At 39.1% G+C, this 19,966-nt stretch overlaps 1 protein-coding gene across 3 annotated transcripts in view; it reads right to left on the reverse strand.

Moving 5' to 3' along the window:
- Window positions 1-17,958: 17,958 nt before the first annotated feature.
- KCNMB2 (potassium calcium-activated channel subfamily M regulatory beta subunit 2) overlaps window positions 17,959-19,966 on the reverse strand; it is a 424,156-nt gene continuing 422,148 nt past the window's right edge. For all 3 annotated transcript variants that reach the window (XM_060405120.1, XM_060405123.1, XM_027958237.3), the window contains one exon: window positions 17,959-19,262. In XM_060405120.1, the coding sequence (XP_060261103.1) occupies window positions 18,978-19,262 (285 nt within the window). In that variant the 3' untranslated portion in view covers window positions 17,959-18,977. The remainder of the gene's footprint in view (window positions 19,263-19,966) is intronic.

The following is a 19,966-nucleotide window of genomic DNA, read 5'->3' on the forward strand; positions in this document are numbered from 1 at the left end:
AAACCATATATGTGATAAAGGGCTAAGATCTAAAAATATATAAGAAACTCATACAATTCAATAGCAAAAAACCTAAAAACCCAATTAGAAAATGGAGGTAGAGACTTGAATAGGCATTTCTCCAAAGAAGACATGCAGATGGCTAACAGCTATATGACAAAATGCTTAATGTCACTAACTGCTTGAGGGAAATGCAAATCAAAATCTGGATATTTATCCAAAAAGAATTGTAATCAGGATCTTTAAGAGCTAACACGCTTGTGTATATTGCAGTGTAAAATTTTAAGTGCCAGGAAATGGAAACAACCCACATGTCCATTGACAGGTGAATGGATAAAGAAAATGTGGTATGTATATACAATAGAATACTCTTTAAACTTGAAAAAGGAAGCTGTAATATGTGACAACATGATGAGTGGTGAGGACATCCTTCTAAGTGAAACAAGTAGTCCCAGAAAAACAAACACTGCCCGAGTCCACTTATATGAGGCACCTAAAACAGACAAATTCATAGAATCGAAGAGTGGAATGGTGGTTGTCAGGGGCTAAGAGGAGGAGGAAATGCAGAGTTACTAATCAACAGGCATAAGGTTTCACTTAAGTAAGATGGATTAATTCTAGAAATCAGCTGCACAACACTGAACTTGTAGTTAACACACAGTGAATTATACCCCTAAGAATTTGTAAAGAGGATAGGCTTCGTGTTAAGTGTTCTTATGGCAATAAAATAAAATGAAAAAAGCAATTTTATTCAGATACTTTTATAGTTTTATTTAAATTATGGATCCATTTAGAACTTACTTAAAGTCTTGAAATGGTGATTTAGCTGTATAACCTTTCCTAAAATTGATAGCTAGTTATCCCAATGCCATTCATTAAAATCATTATTCTTTATTAATTTGTATTCCCATCTCTTTTGAATATTTGATGTGTTCCTGCACTTTGTATTGTTTCACTTATTTTTCTTTCTACTCTGGTACTACGCTGGTTAATTGCTGCATCCTTGCCATCTGGTAGGGTCAGCCTTCTGGTATTATTTTTCCTTTCAAATTTCTCTTGAGTAGTTTTTTGGTTTATTCTTTTATGAGCGGTTCAGAATTATATTGTCAAGTTCCCCCAAATTCTTTTGACTTTGATGGGATTTGGATTAAATCTATAGATTAATTTATTGAGACTTCTAATAAATCTTTTCATTCAAGAATATAGTCTGTCTTTAATAAACTATTTTATGTCTGTTGGTTAAATTTTATCATACATGCTATATGCTTATCTTTTTTGTCACTGGGAAAGGGATATTTTTCTATATGTTTTATCACTAGATATTGTTGGTATAAATAAGAACCATGGCTTTTTTACATTATTTGGTAATGGCCACCTACCAAACTTGATTATTGTTTCTTGTATGTGAGCCCACTGTTGGTGTTTTAAAGAGGAAAACAGGTAGCCTGGGAGCCAGGCAGGGTGGCAGCTAACTGGCTGACCACCTTGGAGGTCTCTTAGGTTGTGAACCTCAGTCTTATATACTTCACAAATACCCCCACAGATGGATAAACATCACACTAGCAGGGGCATAATGAATAAAACAGAATGGAAACTTATTAATATTCTATGAAGCTTCCTCTCTTTGTATGAATGGAAATGACCTTATATCTCAATCCAAGAATCCAAGGCACTCACATTCTTTATTTTGGGGTAGCTGGGAAATAAAATGAACAATGAAAAATTTTCTGGGGAAGCAGGCTGATCAGTGGTCTTGGAGTTCATTTCAGTCGGGTCGTATTGGAACCGAATTTTCTCACATCCTAAACAGGTAGCAAACATTTCTTCAAGGTGCAGAATGTTCTGCCTGAGCAGTTTTCTTTTTCCTGGCTAGTATTAAACACAGGCTTCCAGGTTTGCCTTCTGGAACCAGCATTTTTCTGCTCACCACTGACTTCCATTAGTGTCTTCTTTGTTTAGATACATTCTTACTACCAAAACTTTTACATAACTGTTTTTAGAAGAACAACTCTCTTTATAGGAATAGAGATTTTCTGTCTCCTCCCATTATATGTTGGTTTAACTAGATGAACTTTCAGAAAGTGACCTGAATTTTTTGATTTCCAAATTTATGGTGTGTGTGGGAAAATTACCTATGAACACATTTACCCATGGTACCCACATCTACAGGGAAAAAAACAAAACAAAACAGAATTGGTGGCCATGTTGGTTTCTATATTTCTTTTTCCACAATTTAAGGTTATCAAATACATAAAAGTAAAGTTAAATATTATAATCTCATCTGGTTATCAAAGGGGACATTGCCAAAGTTTGGAAAGGATAGGACAGATAAAGCTTAATTAAATATGCATTCTTGTGACTTTCTTCACTTGGTTCTTTTTGGTGGCCAACACTGGCCCCACAGCTGTGAGAATCCCAGTGACAGCTGAGGGAGGCTCTTGGGAACAAAAGCCCTGATAATTTTGAGAATATTGTTGGATAATGTGCCGAGGATTGTGTTTCTGTCCATGGCTCAGGAGGGTATGTTTCTTTTCTCCTGAACCAGAGCAGGAGAATGTAAGTCCTTTAATAAAAAATGAGCAGATAAAACTACTCACCAACTTAATAGACATCACTTTATTACAGTTTTGTTGTTGTTCAGTTGCTAAGCTGTGTCCTACTCTACAACCCCATGGACTGCAGCATGCCAGGCTTCCCTGTCCTTCACTATCTCCTGGATTATTACAGTTTGGCTTAATATAAAATTGGGAGAGGAGTATGTCAAGGCTGTATATTGTCACCTTGCTTATTTAACTTATATGCAGAGTACATCATGTGAAATGCTGGGCTGGATGAATCACAAGCTGGAATCAAGACAGCCGGGAGAAATATCAACAACCTCAGATATGCAGATGATACCACTCTAATAGCAGAAAGTGAAGAGAAACTGAAGAGCCTCTTGATGAGTGTGAAAGAGCAGAGTGAAAACGCTGACTTGAAACTCAACATTAAAAAAACTAAGATTGTGGCATTCAGTCCCGTCACTTCATGACAAATAGGAGGAGAAAAAGTAGAAACAGTGACGGATTTTCTTTTCTTGGGCTCCAAAATCACTGTGGACAGTGACTGCAGCCATGAAATTAAAAGATGGTTGCTCCTTGGAAGAAAAGCTATGACATATCTAAACAGAGACATCACTTTGCCAACAAGGATGCTTTGCCAGTCGAAGCTATGGTTTTCCAGTAGTCATATATGAATGTGAGAGTTAGACCGTATAGAAAGCTGAGTGCTGAAGAATCGGTGCTTTCTAATTGTGGTGCTGGAAAAGACTCTTGAGAGTTCCTTGAACTGCATGGAGATCAAACCAGTCAATCCTAAAGGAAATCAACCCTGACTATTCATTGGAAGGACTGATGCTGAAACTGAAGCTCCTATACTTGGGCCACTCGATGCAAACAGCCGACTCGTTGGAAAAGGCCCTGATGGCTGGGAAAGATTGACGGCAAAAGGAGAAGGGGGAGGCAGAGGGTGAGATGATTAGATAACATCACTGACTCAATGGACATGAATTTGAGCAAACTCCAGGAGATGGTGGAAGACAGAGGAGCCTGGCGTGCTGCAGTCCATAGGACTGCAAAGAATCAGACACGACTTAGTGACCAAACAAAAGCAACAATTTGCTGAGGTCAGTCCATTGGGTGTTATCTGAGACATGAGGCAGGAAAACAGTTTTAACTAGGCTTGCTTAACGTGAGAGCAAAGAAAATATATGCCACATTCAACATAAATATAAACTCGGAGAAGAACCAGACAGAAATTTACATTGTACAAGTAATTTTGTCAGTAACAAGGGCTAATTAGTTTGAATAGGTACATTATCCTTGGTGCTGGCTGTTTGAACATTTGTTTCTTTTATGCTATGCTCACAAGAAGCATTCACAAATGTTAAGTGTCAAAAGTAGACAGTAAGTTTTTGGAGGAGGAAATGGCAACCCACTCCAGTATTCTTGCTTGGGAAATTCCATGGACAGAGGAGCCTGGCGGGCTATAGTCTATGGGGTTGCAAAGAGTCAGACATGAATGAGAAACTAAACAACTGAGATTCTTCAGGTAATTTCATTGTTAATAACCCGATATTAGAATGTTTTCCATATTACTCACTTTTTGTCCCAGTTGAGACAGAATCTCATCAAATCCCAATATCTCTCCTTAAGGGAAAATGTCACCGGCCATGGGGGTGGATAGGACTTGAGGTGAGAGCTGTTGTTAAATGGAACTCTCTTCTGTGTTCATTCTCGTTGTATTGAAGAGGCAAGATGAATGGCGGCAGGATTCCTTTTCAGGATCATGTTTGCTGCCACACTAGTTAATATCAGAGCACCTTAAGCTGAAGGATGATACTGTAACTTGATTGAACGAATTCATTCTTAATTATTGAAAGTTGTTTAATTTAATACCCTCCTACAGTATGGGGGACCACTTTAAATCTCTCAGATGACGTATTTTTGTAGTGCTACGTGATTTATTTCAGTTCAGTTCAGTTGCTCGGTCATGTCAGATTCTTTGCGACCCCATGGACTGTAGCACACCAGGCTTCCCTGTCCATCACCAACTCCCAGAGCTTACTCAAACTCATGTCCATTGAGTCAGTGATGTCATCCAACCATCTCATCCCTGTCATCCCCTTCTTCTCCCACCTCAATATTTCCTAGCATCAGGGTCTTTTCCTATGAATCAGTTTTTCCCATCAGGCGGCCAAAGTATCAGAGTTTCAGCTTCACAATCAGTCCTTCCAATGAATATTCAGGACTGATTTCCTTTAGGGTGGACTGGTTGGATCTCCTTGCATTCCTATAAAAATAACTGGATATTTGCTTGAACTCTGGAAAAAAATTAGTAAATTTGGATATTTTTGAGAAAGAAGGGAAAGGTGATTGAAGAATAGGAAACACTTGAGAATATTTATTTGCCAAATAAAACAGTAACTGAAAATGAAAATACTGGTGCTGGAATAAAGGATGACTAATGGAGATGTTAGAGGAGAGTGAAGACAAAATTGTGAAAGGAAAAGGCCCTTGATCAAGCATGCCTTTTCAGGCATGAAAAATCTAGCCACTAGATTACTGTAATCTGCAGAATAAGGCTCAGAGGTGAATTTGTCTTCTGAGAGAATGAAATGTTGAGTGTTCAGCTGCTTAGTAGAGGGAAATAGACTTGGAGCAGTTGCCATGGCACATGCTATGGAAGATGAGCACAAGACAAGATAAACAGCTGAGCCCCGCAGACCAGGCTGAGGACCAAGCATCCAAATGGTCAGTTAGGAGACTGTTGGGTTGCACCCCTCAGTCCTGCAAGCCTTGTAGTTGCCCAGTCTGGAGATTAAAAAAAAGAGCCTAGAGACATGACAGAGACGTCAGCAGTTTATTGGATGGGGGAGTCTTACTCTGAAGGGCCTGGAGTGACACCCCTGTTTATACCTAAGAGGATTGGGTAGTCATATGAGTGAAGCAGGGGCTGGTCAAGCAGGGGATGAAGAGAGAGCAAGAGGACAGCCATCCTGAAGGGCATGAACCTGCAGAGAATAACACTGGCAAAGCTCCTGGGCAAAGAGAAGGAACAGAGAGAGAAGGTGGGGGAATTTATCCAGAGTTTGGACTGGCAATAAAGTTTGGCAGAGGGTCTAGAGAAGAGGGGTTCTGGAGGGAAATCAGAGCTCAGCTGATGACTGATACATCGGGTACAGGAGCGAAATAAGCCACAGAATGTTAGAAATATACTGATGGCCAAAGAGACTAGGGAACAGAAGGTTAAGTGTAGGTAGAAGTCAGATGGATATTTTACTGCATCTCTCTAGAATGTACATTCATTTGCATGAAACTTGAGAGATAATGGCTTCTTGAACAAAATGAAGATAATTTTTACATTCAAAGAAAACTTGGCAAACCTTCAGAAAAAAAAAGAAGCTCTAGGTCTGTCTCCTTTTGATAAAAACTAAAATATGCACAGAGGTCATTCAATTTTCTTGGCCAAAGGCCTTCCTTTAATATGGACTTCAAGGTCAGGAAGCCAGGAAATTAAAGAAAATATTTTTTTGGTACTATATCTAACCCTCTGGAGACACATGGAAAGGATATCTACTCTACATATGGAGAATTGAATACACAAAAATGAACTCTGTGCTTTTGACTTTTTGAAAATCTGAACAGTTGAATAGAAGTATTTTTGGTTTACAGAGACAGTTTATGTATAGATAAGTTACTTTCCAAAATTATTTTTTAAAATAGTCACTTCTATTAATAAATATTACCATAATTAAAAGAACATTTTTAATCCTTATAACTCTGATAGAGAGGCATATTATTTCCCCATATCTCCTATAACAAATACCACACACACATTTGCAGTTTAAAACAAAATGGATAACCTACAGCTTTGGTGGTCAGAAGTCTGAACAGGGTTTCACCAGGCTAAAAATCAAGGCATCGCCAGAGCTTAATTTCTTCTGGACACTCCAGGGCAGAACCCCACTTCCCTGCCTTTTCCTACTTCCAAAGACTGCTGGCATTCCTTGTCTGGAGGCCTGTCCCTCCAGTTTTAAAGCCGGCAACTTTTAACACAGCAACTTCAAATCTCAGTCTCTCTGACCTATTTCCATTGTCGTAATTCTCTGACTCCAACTCTTCTGCCTCTCTCTTTTAAGGAAACTTGTGATTACCCTGGGCCCACCAGGAAAATCTAGGAACATCTTTCCATTTCATAATCCTTTACTTAATCTCATTTGCAAAGTCCCCATTGCATGTACTATAGCATACTCACAGGTTCCAGGTTTAAGAAATAGACATCTTGGGAGCCATTGCTTTGCCTACCACAGTAGGAATTATTACCCCATTTCATAGATGAGAAGACTGAGACTCAGCATTTAAGTGATTTTTCTGAAGTCATGTAGCTAGTGATGAGCATGAATTAGAGCTCAAGTTGGCCTGAATTCAAAGATCCCACTGTTTCTGTGAGCCCATGGCCAATTCTCTAATCCTAAAATAATTTCTTTGAGTTTTATCTGTTTTTATACACCTGATGTGAAGAGCTGACTCATTGGAAAAGACTCTGATGCTGGGAAAGATGGAAGGCAAAAGGAGAGAGGGGCAGCAGAGGATAAGATGGATAGATAGCATCACTGACTCAATGGACACGAATCTGAGCACACTCTGGGAGACAGCAAAGGAGAGGGAAGCCTGGTGTGGGATAGTCCATGAGGTTGCAAAGAGTCAGACACAGCTTAGCAACTGAAGAACAAATACAAGTGCTGTGTGAATAGGTGCATGCGTGTTAGAGTCCTTGGCCACTATAACAAATCACCAAAAGCTTGATGGCTCAAAACAACAAAAATGTATTCCCTCACAATTCTAGAGGCCAGAAGTTCAAAATCAGTATCACTGGAATGAAATCCAAGTGTTGGCAGGGTTGTACCCCTCTGGAGACTCGGGGAGAATCTGTGTGTGTGTGTGTGCCTCTTCTTGTTTCTAGTGGCTGCTGGCAGCTCTTGATTTGTCGCGCTGCTCTAATCTCTGCTTCTGTCTCACATCAGCCTAACCATGCAGAGACTAACACCGGCAAAGCTCCTGGGCAACGAGAAGGTACAGAGGGGAAAGTTGAGGGAATTTATGAGGTGATGGGACTGGTAAGAGTTCTTCACTATCTCTCAGAGTGTCCCTGTAGGATAAGATATAAACCATGCACCGAGGTAGCTGGTTTGATAGCATTCCCTTTATTAAGGAGATCTGTTTTCCTTTTCTCACCTCCTCACTCCCCTACTGGTATTTTCTGAACCTCCAAATAAATTGCTGGCTCTTTGTCTCTGAGTCTGCTTCTGGCTGAACCCCAAGTAAGACAAGTATCATGCCCAGGGCAGAGATAGGGTATGAATTCAGGCATTCACTTTCCAGAGCCCATGCTCTTACCAGCCCCTCTGCTGACACTAGGAGGAAGGCTAGGCAGAGAGCAAGGAAAACGGCACAGAGGCTTGAGAAAGTTTGGTGGGTTTGAAGAAATAGCTCAATATGGCTAGAACAGGACGGCCAGGGGAATGGGATGTGGGTAGGGGAAGATGAGGCTGGAAATGCAATCTGGGGTGAATTCATGAACCACTTGGAGGTCAAGTTATGGTATTTGACCTTTATCACAAAGGTGGCGGGAAGTCATCACACGGTTCTACTCAGGCTGGGATATAATCAGATACCCTCTTGTAAAAGTTTCTTCTGGTGTAAAGAAGGTAAGGTGGGGGCAGTGGAGAGACTGGTGGTAGGAAGCCTGATTCTGAGGCTGCAACTACCAGGAGAGTGTCAGTGTGGACAGAAAAGAAGGGGCTGACCTGACAAATGCTTAGCACATAGGGTCAGCACAACATGGTAACCGTGTGGTGAGGTCATGTGCCAAAAAGACCAAGAGGTACAGCGTGAATGGCAGGGAGGACTGGGGCACACTGAGCAGGAGTGTTTTGGGGGTTTAGAAAGAGGGCCATTTCCACTGGACATACTGAATTGTAAATGCTTGAAGACTCCCCAGGTGGAGATATCCAGAGCCAAATAAAGACAGAGCTTTGACAGTTAGGAAAGAGCCCACAACCAAGTATGCAAATTTTGAAATATTAATTCATGTTTGAAGATTGTAAAGTCATCTGCATGGGTGGAATTCCTTGGGAAAAGGGGGAAAAAAGGCCGTGTCAAGTATATGAAATGTTTTCGCACTCATTATCTCCTTCGATCTTCATAATAACCATCTGAGGTGAAGAGGAAAGGTATTTTTTTTTCATTAACACCTTGTAAGGAAGCAAATCAAGACACAGAGAGAGGCTAGGTGGCTTGTCTCTTAGCTGGAAAGGGGAAGAACTGAGGCAAGGAACAGGTCCTTTGGCTCCACGTCCAGTGCTTCACTTATCACACCACACTGTCCCTCCCAAACATATCTGTATGTCTCCATCAAGTGATACAGGACCTCTCCACAAATGGCTTTTTAAAAAGAGGGCATTGTATCTTCTTCCTGTTATAAATATCTCAGTTACAATGTGGAAATCTGACATGTCAAATCATGATGTATAATGTTCTTTTCTGTATTTTGTACTGCTTTACTGATAATTGGACAAATATTTAACATAGTGATTGGACACAGGCATAGATGACATCAGATCCCATTTGTCAAAGCAGCGCTTGCTTGGCAGGTGAATTCTTAGGCTCAACTACCGCAGGGTCATTTTTCTTGGTCCGTTCATTCCTGCGCCACCTGTCATGATGGTTGTCTCCTTTTTCATTAATTTTGACCATGTGCTAAGCATCCAACCTCTGTAAAGTTAAGTTTTAGGCAGTCATAATTCACATTTATTCACTGGACATCTTCAATGCCCATAGCAAATCTTCCTGAGGTTTCTCTTCCAGCTTTTATGCTCTGGGGAGAGTGCTCCCCAAATAGTACTGTAAGTCATGCCAGGAAAGGATCCTGCCACAGAACAGCCTTTGAATACAGAGAGCACAACCATTCCTTTTTCCTTTTGGCCATGCTGCACAGTATGTAGGATCTTAGTTCCCTGACCAGGGATTGAGCCCACACCCCCTGCAGTACAAGCATGGAGTCTTAAGCAGTGGACCACCGGGCAAGTCCCAGAGAACACAACCATCCTTGGCTAGATTTGAAAAAACACACTTCCCTCTCTTATTTGTGAGGGAGATGACACTGCTTGGAAATGTTGCAAATGTGGCAGATTGTGGCATATTTTATTACATGATTTGTAGTATATTTTACCTGTCTGGGGGAAAACCCTGACAATGTGACACACGGATAAATGAGTCAAGCCCTTGTAAAATCCCTGGGGCCGCTGCAGCCAGAACTTAGCTGAACAGACTGAAGGAGCAGCTCATGGAGAGAGAGCATAAGGGGGCTTGTCGTGTTCTGCTGTGGTTGGCAATTGGCTTTCCCAGCTTTTAAAACGTATGATAAGGGATGGGGGAAGAATGATCCCAGACAACGGCAGGACACCCTGTGTTGTGTTTTTTTTTCAGTTTTCTGCTATTTTAACTAATTTTCTGTCAGTTTCGCTGATGTCTGAGTATATTAGTGGTTTTATTTTAGGCAGAGAAACCATCACCTTTTCTTTGAATACCAGAGTTTGCTATTCTGGTTTAATTGTGATAGAATCAGTTGATGACTTATTTGTGAGAAGAAATAGTTTCTGGAACGTCTGTCCTCTACCTTCTTGATTTTCTCTCTTTAAAATGCCTAAAACAGGCGACTTCTCCGGTGGTTCAGTGGTTAAGACTCTACGCTTCTACTGCAGGGGGCATGGGTTTGATCCCTGGGCAGGAACTAAGATCCCGCATGCCCAGTGGCCAATAAATAGATAGTCTAGATTAGAGTCACTACATGATAAAGACTTATTAGGAAGCAGATGAGCCCTAACTGGTAACATGTGAATAAGCTATTTCTTTCAGAAGGGTGAAATGTGTATCTGTATATAGACATCTTAAGCACTACGGTTCTTGCCTGCCACACCAGACCTCCTGAATATACAATTTGAAAATAATTTAATTAATTTATTTACTTTTTGGCCCTGATGCATAAGGAATCTTAGTTCCTGGACCAGGGATCAAACCTATACCCCCTGCAGTGGAAACATGGAGTTTCAATTGCTGGATCATCAGGGATATCCGTAAATTATTTCTTATGAGGGCAGGAAGTATTCTACTTATAAACATCGTTTTTTTTTGTGGGGTTGGGGGGGAGGGATAAAAATGTTTCCAATGTGATGCTATTAGCCACATATTATGTCATTTTCTTCTCATTCTTTCCAGTTTGCTGGAAATTGGAGACAGAAAGTAAGGAATAAACAATATTTTCATTTTCTGAGTTGATGTTTCATGTTTTTGTCTTTAGATTAAAGTTAAAGTAAGTACCTGGTAATCTTTTGTGCAAAAATATCAATATACTTGGATAAGTGTGTGGTTAATTAGAGCCAAGTTCTCCATTCTTTTCTAGGAAGAGACAGGAACTGGATTCAGCTCCTTGAATATGGTCTCGTTACTAGTGTCTCTAGTTTAAGTGTATACATTCAAAGTCACCTCCTCCTCTGTATCTTTCCCTGAACCCCTTGTTTTCTTTATGGGTTGTTCTCTGGAGCCCTTAAACTCATGCTTGTTTGCTCAGTCACTTATGCCCGTATTTCAACGATGTTTTCCGGAATTTCACACACTACCTAGATGAGGTTCAATATGAGGACTGAATTCCTTTTCTTACCACTTAGGGAGAGTGAACAGGAATCTTCTACGGGGATTTATCCTCCAAAGAAGATGAGGAGCATGTGATATAACATCTCAAATCAATCTCTGACTCCCCATCCATATTCCTCTGTTGACAGGAAAGCTTTCAATCTCCCAGGAACTGACCCTAGTTATGAGGTTTCACTTGGGAGTGGTGAGGAAAAATTGTAGTCCTGGGAGAACTGTAAGAGAGATGAAGCTTGTCTTAATCTTCATTACTTAACTTGCATCCATTTTTTGATCCTTTGCCTCAAAATTTCCAGTGCCCAGTCATAAAAATGATAATAGTCTGTACCTTTTATTAGTAATCATCATAAAACAATTGCTGTCATTTTATGAATGTTTATTATATGCTAGACATTTTGATAAGCATTTTATATATATCTCATTTAATCTTATGATTTGATTACACTACTATCTTATGTTACTATTGTTATTTTCCAGATGAAGAAACTGATGCACGAGTAAGGTAAATACATTTCCCCAAATCTCATAGAACCAGGATTCAAACTCAGGTCTGAATGTTCTCAAAGCCTGAGTGCTAATCATTTATTTAGACCTTCTCCCTCTTGGCTATTATTCCATTCTGTAAATTTAACACTAATTATCTCTTATCAGAACTTACCTTTTATGTTCTTCCATAGCCCTGCTCTTAGGTTTCTGGGGTGATGGATGATTCTAGGGTACTTTGGTGTGATGAGGAATTTTTGAGAAAGACAGCATTGTTCAGGGCCATCTGCAATTTTATTGCCAGGTCACAAGAATCTGCAGTTAAACATACTGATTTCTAGTAGTGGCTCTTTAGGGTTTTTTTTTGATGGGAAGATTTTCAAGTCACAATACAGAGAAATCTGCTTAATTTGCCTACTTTTTATTACTCAATAATAATTCAATTAATTGTTTATTCATTTAAGTGGCATTTATTGTGCCCTCCTATATGCCAGGAATTATATTAGACTAGAGGCTAAGAATATAAACTCAAACTAAAATGAAGAAGAGTAAAATAAATCCATGTCTTCAAGAATCTTTTAGGGGTAATAGAAAAATAAACTACGACTATCATGTGGTATGACAATTGTTTTTATAGAGGGGTGCAGTGGGATGTTATTGAATCATAGAAGATAAGCACCTACCCTACCCTGGGCTTGAATCACCAGGTACAGACGAAGTTTGAGATAAATCTTGAAGAGTGAGTATTAGTTAGCCAGATGGATAGAAAGAAGAGAGATCAGAGAGGGGAGTCTCAGACAGAGGGGACAGTAAATGCAAAAGCCCAGAGGTGTGAAAGAATTTGGAAACTTAGGGATGAACACTGATTAGATGGCTGAAGCATAAGAGGTGTGGGGATGACAGTGGGAAACAGACTTAAAGGTCATTTTACTCCCTGATCCCAGTCATTTACAGCAGCAAGCTGTCTGTAACATCCCTATGTCTAGGGATGTAAGTTTTCCTAAGTAAAGGCAGAACATCACGCTGGTCTATATGTTATTGTTGAATGAAAACCCCTTCCTTTTAGCAGGCCTTGATGCCTGTTAGTGTCAGGGCTGGTCTGGGTTTGATTTCTTACTTCCCACGAAATGGAAGTGGAAATGGAAGGAATGCTCATGTGAAGGTAGGTTGTAGTTTGCCCGGTGGCTGCTCTTCAGGGATCACAAACTACACTGATATCAGAGGTAAAGTAAATTGCTGGCTCTACCTGAACTTTCAAAGGTCCCCTTTGTTCCAATCTCCATGGTTTTTTTTTTTTTTTAATTGAGTTTAGTGGTAAATGCTGGCAGTTTCTGAGGCTACTCAACTATTAAAATACTTCATTTTTAAAAGCGGAGAGAGTTGCTGATTTCCACTGTTGGATGATTTGGACATCGGACTTCTCACAAATACCACGTAGAATCTTCTAAATAGTTTTGGATGTTTGCCAGGATAACTTGAGGGTTGTTGGTATTCAAAGTGTTATTTATTCAGTCACATATCATGACATTTTCAAAGAAATTGAGAATTGGAAGGCTTTTTTTGGTTGGTGTTAACCCAAAACCCAGGTGGCTTCCCAGCTAGTGCTAATGGTAAAGAACTGACCTGTCAGGGCAAGAGATTTAAGAGATGTGGTTTTAACCCCTGGATTGGGAAGATTCCTTGGAGAAGGGCATGGCAACCCACTCCAGTATTCCTACCTGGGAAATCCCATGGACAAAGGAGCCTGGTGGGCTACAGTCCATCGGGTTGCAAAGAGTCGGACCTGACTGAAGTGACTGCGCATACACACAACACAAAACGGGTTTGCTCTGAGTGGCCTTGACTGGCTGAGCTGGACCTGGCTCCTGAGATTTCCATCAACAGTTGCCCAAGCTGTATTTAGGGTGCTCTCTTTTTCTAGGAGGTTGAAATTTCCCAGCTGATTATGACTTTCTAGAAATGGACCTAACTGTAGCAATTGCACCAAATTCTGTGTCTGTCACAACTGTGGAAAGGAAAGTATATTTTACATGTAAGTCTGAGCCCCTAATCTGAACGTGGCTTTCTTCTCAGCATTGTTAGATGTTGGCCACAGCAGCTGAGTGCTTTTGGTTGGAGACAGACACTGTTAATTGCTTTGTAATGATGCCTCTGTCATGCGCAAAGATGGCAGCAGGACAGTCTGTTTGTTTGCTCACCATGGGAAGGAGCTAAGTGTCAGGGCTTGCAGCTGCCTCACAAATGGCTGGGTTTTTAGCACAGCAAGTAAAACAGCTGAGCTTTGATGACACTCTAATGGAGGAGGTAGATGAATTGGGGCAGACCTAAGCTGAGGGTATTATGTGAATGTCTAGATGTTGAATTCACCATAGTATTGCAGATGGTGAGTGAAGCTTCCTGTTGATGTCTCTGTGAGCAGCTCTCTCACTGCATGGTCTGAAAAGGAACTGTTTGCTTAAATGTTATGATGTGTGAGAAATCCAAGGGGTAGGGAGAACCTGTCTCTGTGTCTCTTCATATGCTCCTTGAATGAATTTATTCCAAAACAAGCGATAAATGGGGCAACAGAATCTGTGCTAGTCTAAATGGGTATTCATCAGCCCTGAAGCATAAGGCCCTTAAGAGAAACACAGAGAAATTCTTTAGTAACTGATGAATAGTGATAGTTACTTACATTAGATTTTCTAATTCCAAATATCCTTTCTCCATATCCTTTCTTTTAAACTAGTTTCTTTTTCCTGTTAATTTTTTCCTCTTAGGATGATATCAGTTGCCCCTAAGAGAACCTCTCAGAAGCCAAAATATTCTCGTATCTCTCATTGAGTGAAAATTAGAATTAAAAACAATTTATGAGAAAACTGGAAGATTCATAGAAAACTTGTGAAGTAAAATTTGAGCATGGTTCTCCTTTTTTGATTATAACAAGGGATTTTGTGAACATGTAATTGCATGGGGTCATCTTTGTTGTGTACAGAGATTTAACAAGAGAAGAAATAGGGCTAAGAGAATGGGGAAAGTGGGCAGAGAGAAAGAGAGGGAGCCAAATAGTGAGAGACAGAGGTAGTGTGAGGGAGGGATTTTTATGAAGAGACACTGTAACTTCTACCTACAAAAATTTCTGGTATTACTAATTGTGCTAATAGCTGGTGGGATTGTGCAAAGGACCTTGAAACTTCCTCTATGGTCTTATCTCATACTATGTTGGAAACATGTCATATTACAACTTGCAAGAGTTTGGGGATTAAATTTGTTTTAGAGCTTGGCTAAAGAATAGGTCTGGAAGCCCTAATTAAATGATTGTATTGTTTGAGAGAACAACTTCTTTTCCTACCTAAATGAAACACTTGCTCATAAAGTCATTATCAAAAATGCAGAGACTGACATTTCCTTTCAATTCCTTGGCATTGCACTGGAGAATGACACCCTAGCCAAGATGAACCCATGGTGCAATTGTAGCAACATTTTGTTAGGAAAACATCCGTTCTCCTAAGTAATCTGGTTACTTGGATAACTTAGTTTGGTTGTCACACAGTTGAATAAGGACATAATGTAAAATTTCAGATAGTGCTAATTTTCAGAAGGCCTAATCATACTTGAGAGGCACTGTAAGAATAATATTCACATGGACATTAAAGGGTTTAACTAGCTTATCAAGTTAAGTCATTTGTGATTGCTTAGGTTCTAATGATTATATTATTAACCTTTTAAAATTGATGTCATTTATGCTACATTTATAAATTTTTATTTATGTCACAATTCTGGCTGAATTATTTTCCATGATCTTATATTCTAAGCAAATGGAAGTTGCTCTTTCCTACCCTCCCTCCATTTTTAAATAAAATAATACTAGTAGAATAAGTTAGTTATAGCAGTGTTGATCTGGTTTTGGGTGGATTTAGTGAGTAGATACAGGGAGGCAGATTTCAAAAAGTTATCAGAAGAACATTTAGCATTGTCTTATTATCTGATAACCTATCTCATTTCTGATAGGATTCAAGTAGTAACTGTCCCTATTGCTAGAGGATCCCTGCTAAGGATTAGAATCCCTGCTAAGGATTATGCATTAGTGTGAGTTTTGGGCATAAAGACATTTTAAGCGAGTCTAATGCCAGTCAATCCTAAAGGAAATCAACCCTGAATATTCATTGGAAGGACTGGTGCTGAAGCTGAAGCTAAAGCTCCAATACTTTGGTCATCTGATGCGAAGAGCTGACTCATTGGAAAAGACTGTTGCTGGGAAAGATTGAGGGCAAGAGGAGAAGGGGACGATAGAGGGTGAATCATATCACTGACTCAATGGACATGAGTTTGAGCAAACTCAGGGAGATAGTGAAGGACAGGGAAGCCTGGTGGGCTGCAGTTCATGGGGTTGCAAAGAGTTGGATACGACTTAGCGACTGAACAACAACAACTTCAAGAGACCATATACTACTAAAGGTTATATTGTTAAATCACTTCTTCATTTTACTATTAATAGTAATAATTGCCATTTGGTAGGCATCTATTATATATTATATACAGTGCTAAGCATTTAATTTATACCTTCCTTGGTTAAGCTTCATACCAACCCTCTATAGATACTAATATTACCCACACTGATGTGGATTAAAGAACTGTTTTCTGGTTTGTTTGTTTGTTTGTTTGTATCTATTATCTTGACTCTTCCAGTAGATTATAAATTAATTCTTAAGAGAGAAGTCAATGGTTACTTTGTAGTATTCCTTATAGTTGCTGCAAATGTGAAAGGATAGAACAGGTTCAGCTTAAAAATTGTCTGCTCAGTCCTGCTTCCCTTCCAAACCTTGTGAGTGTTCCCAAAGCCACGGGAATGATTGCCACAATGCAGAAGCCACAAGCTTGGTATTTTCTCACTTCTCATCCTAGTATCTGTTGGGGAAGTTACTTAAAACATCTCTGTGCTTCAACATTCTCATCTCTAGGATGGGATAATTATAGTGCTCCCTTAATTGGATTGTTATAAAGATTAAGTTATTTAACACATGCAAAGCATTTAAAATATTATTAGCCTCAGTTCTTTCTCATTTAATAATGAGTATTTAGTTTTGTATATATTTAAGTTACTCCAAGAGGTTGTTTCTTTATTGGAATTCAAGAAGGCACTAGTTAACTTCTTCTGGGTGTCATTATTTTGAGATTTCTACAGTCTTATCTGATACATCAGTTGGGAATTTTTAATAAAAAACCCAGAGGGAAAGAAAAATTAACTCACCCAATAATTTTACTTCCATGTGTTTCACTCTTGGATCACTTGAAGGGAGCCCAAGGTACATTAAAGGTTACAAAATCTTAGCCCGGTAGTCACAAAGATTTCTCTGTTATCTTCAGAATTAAGTTTTTAAGATGAACTCAGAATTGAGTTTTCCATCAAGTTTTCCAAGTATTTATAATATCATGTGTATGTGTTTGAGAGTTAAAAAGGGAAAGTTCTTTATAATCTCTTTGCTCAATCGCTCAGTCGTGTCTGACTCTTTGTGATCCCATGGATCACATGTAGCCCACCAGGCTTCTCTGACCATGGGATTTCCCAGGCGAGAATACTGGAGTGGGTTGCCATTCCTTCTCCAGGGGATCTTCCGAACCCAGGGTTTGAACCCAGGTCTTCTGCATTGCAAGTAGATTCTTTACTGCTGAGTCATCAGGGAAGCCAAAATAACTTTAAAAATAGTGAATCATAGGTTTTTGGACTACCTTGGGCTTATCAACTTAGAATGCAAGAGGTAGTGAAATCTTTCCAATGTAATGGATTGTTTTTTTAAGTTTTAGTTACACATTTGAAGTCCTGATTATCCCCTATGGATTTGTTTTTGAAAATCAAACTAAGAATTACAATATCACAGAATCCTTTCTACTTCATCAGGTTAGTTTCACTATTCATTCCACACATATGATTTGTAAAATTCTGCAATATCTAGAAAACCTTGATTATAAAAGGTACTTATATATAAAAAAGGTACTTAAATATAGATGAGAAAGATAGATGTTTGTTCTTCTTCTGATATTGATGCTAAATAAAAGATGGAATGTTTTTGTTGAAAACCAGTTCCTCATTTTCCTTCCCCCTCCCCACTCCAAACACAGTGTGAAGGCAGTGTGAACAAAAGCTTCCCTTAAATCTGTTATTCAGTCCAAGTGTGTGTTAGGGAAAAGATTGTGTATAAAACCTAACAACAAAACAAGAGGATCATAAATAGAAAAGTAAAGCATGTAGATGAGACAAATATTCTCTGCTATAATTTTAAAATCCCAGTGGGGTATACTTGTCAGAAAGAGGGACTACATACTCATTAATTTAAACACAAATTCTCAAAAGCAATATTCTAACATGTCAATTTGCCATGATAGATTTATCCATTGAAACCAGTCCACCAGTCTTGACCAGCATGTAAGATCTTAATTCTCACAGTTCCATTGAAATGGAGTAAAGATTTTCACACAAATATCTTAGTAACATAGTCTTTTCTGGATTGTATGCAACATTGTCAGTTCACAGGTAATGAAACTCCTGGTAAATGTTAGCTTCTCACACAGTAGCAGGGTCTTACATGGAAAAGGGCTCTGTTCATTTTCTATTAAATCACAGGAAGAGATTATAGAATTGGTTAATGAAAACAGCTTATTTTTTGGAAATCAGTTAAAAAATCTAAAGTTATGAGTATAAAGTAATAAAAGGAAAAAATAGCTGCTGGGATTCCCCTCTTCTTTACAGTGATATGGTAGAAATACAAGGAAAACGCACAACATCCTTTAGTTAGGAAATCTGGTCCCTTCGCTTGCTACAGGGCTCAGTTTAGAGTAAGGAAAGAAAAAATATTTTTGGCTGCAGCTTTAGTAAACAATGAATGACAAAAAATATTGCAGAAATATCAAGAGATCTGACAACTCTGAGCACAGATCTTGTCACATTGATATTGCCTATATTCCTCCATGAAGCTTGGCAAATAAATAACTGAGCCCGATTTTGGCGGAAGGAGAGAAGGAAGTACTAGTTCCAGCATTGAACCAAGATTAAGAAAAAACCCAACCAACAAAAACAGTTATTTCTTTTCCTGAATAATAAAGACATCATGTTTGCATATAGAACAGCTTTTGCATTATTGCTCTACGTATACGAATATATTAAAGAACTCATAACAGACTACACATTACAAACTTAAGGTTCTTTGGTGAAGAATGAAAGAAAACAGTATTTGAGCTTTAAAGAAAATGATTTCATCCACTTTGATTTTATCTGTTGATCCGCTGGATCCTTTCACAGAGCAGGGAAAGATACTGTGTGAGTTTCACCATGGCAACAATTGCCACGCCCCCAGCCATCATGCAGGTTGGCCAAAAGAGTGAATGGAACAGCACGTTGGAACTGTAGAGTTTGGTTAGGATGACACTCTTCTGGTTTCCTTCTGGGTCAGAGTAGCAGGAGAAGTGTTGGTACTTCCTGAAGTTTTCCATGACAACATTCACCAGGGACATGGATTCTTCAAAATTTTTTCCACACTTGGGTATATAGGAGCACTGTGGAAAATGAGATAAACTGTCACCAGACAATACTCTGTGTGTGTGTGTGTGTGTGTGTGTGTGTGTGTGTATCTGGTATGAGGAGGAGTGTAGAGGCCAACTTAATGATCTGTGAAATAAGTGTGATTTTTTAAAGAATATATATTCAAACTAGTGCCTCCAGAAACTCTAAGAACTCACACACTGATTAAAACAATGCTTTTAGGTATTTGACCAAGATGTACTTTGATAGCTCATTCATATAGTTTAAGTATTGATTAAAATCAAATAACTCAAGTGGATTCATTTTGCCACAGCTAAGCATGGTGTTATTCTCCATTGAATATACTTTTCCACAGAATAGGGTGTCAACCTTTCGTCATATCTGTCCACAACTGTCCATGTAATATCAAAAGCTGCCAGTTCTCTCAGGGAAAGTAGTTTTCTCCTGTCTTTTTTGGCTTGGCTTGATTATTTGCAGTCAAATCACCTTGGCCAAGAAGACAGCTATACCCCTGATGAGTTGTGAAAGACGAATCTTGTAAAGTGTAGGGATATTGAATAGTTGAAGAGCTGTGATAAATGGTTCATGCCTCATTAGCAATGACAAAGTAACTTTTTCCATAAAGCAAGGAAAAATAAAGCAGAATTAATTCAGTTTACTCTTAAACTAGTACTCATCTGAGAATTTAGAATTTTCTTTGATCTTTTCACCTATTGTC

The sequence above is a fragment of the Ovis aries genome, chromosome 1 (genome assembly GCF_016772045.2).
Source record: "Ovis aries strain OAR_USU_Benz2616 breed Rambouillet chromosome 1, ARS-UI_Ramb_v3.0, whole genome shotgun sequence".
Taxonomy (NCBI): Eukaryota; Metazoa; Chordata; class Mammalia; order Artiodactyla; family Bovidae; genus Ovis; species Ovis aries.